The sequence below is a fragment of the Emydura macquarii genome, unplaced genomic scaffold, assembly GCF_026122565.2.
Source record: "Emydura macquarii macquarii isolate MOO-44397 ecotype Brisbane River unplaced genomic scaffold, CSIRO-AGI_Emac_v2 contig_2924, whole genome shotgun sequence".
In the NCBI taxonomy this organism is placed as follows: Eukaryota; Metazoa; Chordata; order Testudines; family Chelidae; genus Emydura; species Emydura macquarii.
This window is the reverse complement of record NW_027133061.1, coordinates 29,743-33,215: the sequence shown is the minus strand read 5'-3', so window position 1 is coordinate 33,215 and position 3,473 is coordinate 29,743. Positions and strand designations below refer to the sequence as shown.

The 3,473-nt window shown below is 61.6% G+C and overlaps 1 protein-coding gene across 1 annotated transcript; it reads right to left on the bottom strand.

Moving 5' to 3' along the window:
- Positions 1-480: 480 nt before the first annotated feature.
- LOC137167397 (uncharacterized) lies at positions 481-3,084 on the bottom strand. Its single transcript, XM_067569526.1, has 4 exons — positions 3,002-3,084; positions 2,502-2,893; positions 1,517-1,751; positions 481-708 (listed from the first exon to the last, which is right to left on the bottom strand). The coding sequence occupies exons 1-4, from the start codon at positions 3,082-3,084 to the stop codon at positions 696-698; spliced, it is 723 nt and encodes a 240-aa protein (XP_067425627.1). The 3' UTR covers positions 481-695.
- Positions 3,085-3,473: the final 389 nt, after the last annotated feature.

Below are 3,473 nucleotides of genomic sequence, written 5' to 3'. Positions count from 1 at the left end.
ATCTGAACACCCCCCAGATAAACTCAGCCGGGGGGTTTTCGGCTCCCGGGAACGTGGGGCTGCAGTTTCCAGGAGGGTTCTGGTTCTGGTTCTATTCCAGCCGGGTTGCCTGCCCCTAGTTAGCCCTGACTTTCCTAGGACCGGCGGGAGAAGGCTGGGTGTCATCTCTCCCCATCCCCTTTCTCCCTGCAGGGTTTACTTTGCGGCTCCTGTTTTTTCATCCATTCTCAGTTGCCTTGCTGGGACTCCCCTGCCCTGGGGCCTGGCCTGTAAATTGCATTAGCACAGGATCTCCCTGGGGTTACCTTTTCCATCCCTTTTGCAGTCGGTCTCCAGAGCCCCAGTTCAGACCGTGGAGGGTCAGACCTGAGCCTGGGGCATGGCAGGCAGCAGCCAGTGGCCAAAGTGAGATGGTTGGTCGCAAGGGCCCTACTTGCGCGGTAGACGACAAAATTCAGCCCTGCTCGGTGCTTTTCCCGGGTTTTTATTGCGAGGAGCACACCGCGCTTTGTGGATGCTCGTTAGCCCAGCCGCACAGCACGCCTAGGAGGCAGGTAAACGCAGCCTCGTGCCCATTTTACAGCGGAGGAAACTGAGGCACGGCGCTTGGGGATGAGATGTTCTCAGGGCTGCCCATGGAGCTGCTTATGTAGGAGGACTCCTGCATCTCAGCCCATTGCGCTGGCCTCTCGACGTCATTGCTTCTCTCTGTATGAACATGAATTGAACGGAATTGCTGGGGGTAGCTATCGGCTGCAGGGCCGGGCGCCTGCGGAGAGGCAGTGGCTAGAACACAGCTGGGATGCAGGAGGCCTGGCTGCTAGTCCTGGTTCTGCCGCTGACTGGCTGGGTGACCTTGGGCAAGTCACTTTCCCAGCCTGTGCCTCAGTTTCCCCTCCTGACCTTTGTCTATTTAGACCGTAAATTGCAATCACGACCCTTTGTCTGTGCAGGCAGGGAGCGCTTGGGGGCAGGGACCGTCTCTCACCTTGTGTCTGTGTAGTGATGAGGCTCCGAGTTATCACAACACAAACAACAGTGCAAAGGGCCGGTGCTCCCCGGACAAAGCCCCCCTGCCCCTAGGGTTACCATCTTTCAGGTTCCCAAAATGAGGGACTGCTGGGGGAGGGGGGAAGCTGGAGGAAGGGGTACAGTTGGGGGGTGCTGGAGGGGGTACCTGTGGCCTCCCTGATCTCTCGGGGCAGGGGGCGGTGTCGTACCCTGTCACAGGGGCAGGGAAGCTGGTGCAGGCCGGGACGTGACGCCAGCTGCATCATCTCCCTGCCTCTCCTCCCTGGGGCCAGGAGCCAGGGCGGCGGATCCGGCAGCTGCGGCCGCAAAATCCCGGACATCACCTCTGGTTTGAAAAATCCGCCCGGACAGAGGGCAGAGGGTCGAACAAGAGGCAATGTCCGGGAAAACCCGGGCGTGTGGTCCCCCTGCCTGCCCCAATATCTGCCCTTTCCCGTCTCTCAGCCAGGCCTCCAGCGGCCTGGGACCCCACCTGTTCCTTTACCTCCTCGTCTTCACGTGGACAATCGCGACCACGATGGAGAGGGGTCCATAGACGGCAGCGATGAGATAACCCTTCAGAGCGCAGTGGCACGGGGTCGAAACTTGGGTCTCACCGCCTCCCGACACTTCCCCATCGCCTCCCGCCAGCGTGGTCCTCCCTCTGCTTCCTCCTGCGGTCACGGGCTCTCCTCCCACGGGCCTTCCTCCTCCGCCCGGGGGTCCCGCTGTGGTCCGTCCTTTGTGCCGGGGATGAAGCACAACAGCAGCCCTTTAATGGAGGCGGTGGTTTCCTGCAATGCACGGCTGGGGGCTGGTTTTAGATCCGTCTCAGTTCGATCCGACTGCGTCTTTAACGCAGACGCACTGCTGGCATTTTGTGCTGTGTGGAGGCCCCTTAGCGCCCCCCCAGAGAGGCTCGGGTCCTTTGGGTTTTGCTCTCAGTGGGTCTGATCCCCCAGCTGGTGCAAATCGCCGTGGCGCCATTGGCGTCAATGGAGCTGCACCGATTGATGCCAGACCAGGATCAGGCCCCCGTGGCGTGGGGGAGGAGGCGGCGCAGTTAACTTGGCAGCAGCTAGCCGTGCCGCGGAAAGGCGAGGGCGCAGAGGAAGAGGAGAAAGGAGGAGGGAGAAAGGAGGGGGGGGGGGCGGCACCCACGACCGAGCCCCTGGATTAGCCTAGCCTGGGTGTGAGTTTCTGCGTCCTCGCTCGTGCTGTGACCCCCGGGGCGGGGAGGGGATTGTGGGAAGGCATTGGAGGACTATCAACACTGGAGCGGCTTAGCTGGCGATCACACTGCAAAGGGAGTGGGTGACCAGCCTGTGTGAACATGGCACCGGCGCGCCAAGCCAGCCTGGGCTGAAAGCACTGGAGCTAGAGGGTTTTATGTGTGGACAGGCCGGGGGCCGGGGTAACACCCGTGAAGACAGAGCCCCTCGGGGAAAGCCGTCCCAGTGCCAATGTGCTGAGCTGCCAGAGGGACTCACCTCGCACTGACAGCTCGTAGGAGAACGTTCGGGGGTTGGTCGGGTCCGAGGCGACGTCCACCACCGCACGGTATGGCCCCTGGTCTGCCAGCCGCAGCTCTCGCATCTCCAGGGACAGGTTCCCGGCGTGGATGGCCAGCCTGTTGCTGAAGCTGGGTAAGTAATTGGTGTTGAACTCCCGGGCCTGGGGTTTGGCCTCTGCGATGTGAGTTCCCTGTCGTCCTGAAAACCATATGATGCGGACGATGTCTCTGGCCACAGGGCGCAGGGCGGGGAAATACACCGCCTCTCCCACCACGCCCTCCAGCTGCACCTGGCCGTAGGAGAGCCGCAGACCTGCAAGAAGGACACCAGGGGACAGACTCACTGCCGGGTGGCACTGAGGACTGTGCCTTTAAGGGGTGACCGTCCAAGCTGGAGACTGAGAGCATGTCTACACTGCATGCTAAGCCTGGTCTGAGAGACCCGGGCTTGTGGACTCGGTGTTTCCAAGCCCTCACCTAAGCGTCCACACTGCACTGTAGACCTGGGCTTGTAGTGGCTGGACCCGTCTCACGGCTGCGCCAACATGTCCGCACGGCATCACGCAGACCTGCTGACTCGGGTTTACTGTGTCCGCACTGCAGAAAGACAGGGCTTGGACCCAGGTCTGAGCAGGTCTCAGGCTCTGACCCACCCCTTCTCGCAGGGTCCTGAGTGCTTGCTGGCCTGACTCAGGCTGATTTGTGTGTGGACGCAAGGGGGTGGGTTGGGCTCAAACCTGAGTCAGAGCCCGGGCTCAGTGCTCAGTGTAGACACCCCCGGAGCGTTTGCAGGGGGGTGGTTGTGAAGCTCTTGTTATGCACAGCTACTGGGAACCAGACGTGGAATAAAGCAGGGATCGTGCAAACACCTCGCGCACTGAGCACTGCCACCCGACAGCACACTCCAAGGATCCCACTCCCGCCTCCCTGCCTGCGCCAGGCCCAGGGG

Excerpts from the sequence above, each read along its gene's own strand:
- LOC137167397 (XM_067569526.1), bottom strand. The coding sequence starts at position 3,084 with ATGCCGTGCGGACATGTTGGCGCAGCCGTGAGACGGGTCCAGCCACTA. Across the intron at positions 2,894-3,001 it reads AGTGCAGTGTGGACGCTTAG|GCACAGTCCTCAGTGCCACC; the intron begins GTGAGGGCTTGG and ends CACCCCTTAAAG. Across the intron at positions 1,752-2,501 it reads CTACGAGCTGTCAGTGCGAG|GACGGACCACAGCGGGACCC; the intron begins GTGAGTCCCTCT and ends CCCGGCACAAAG.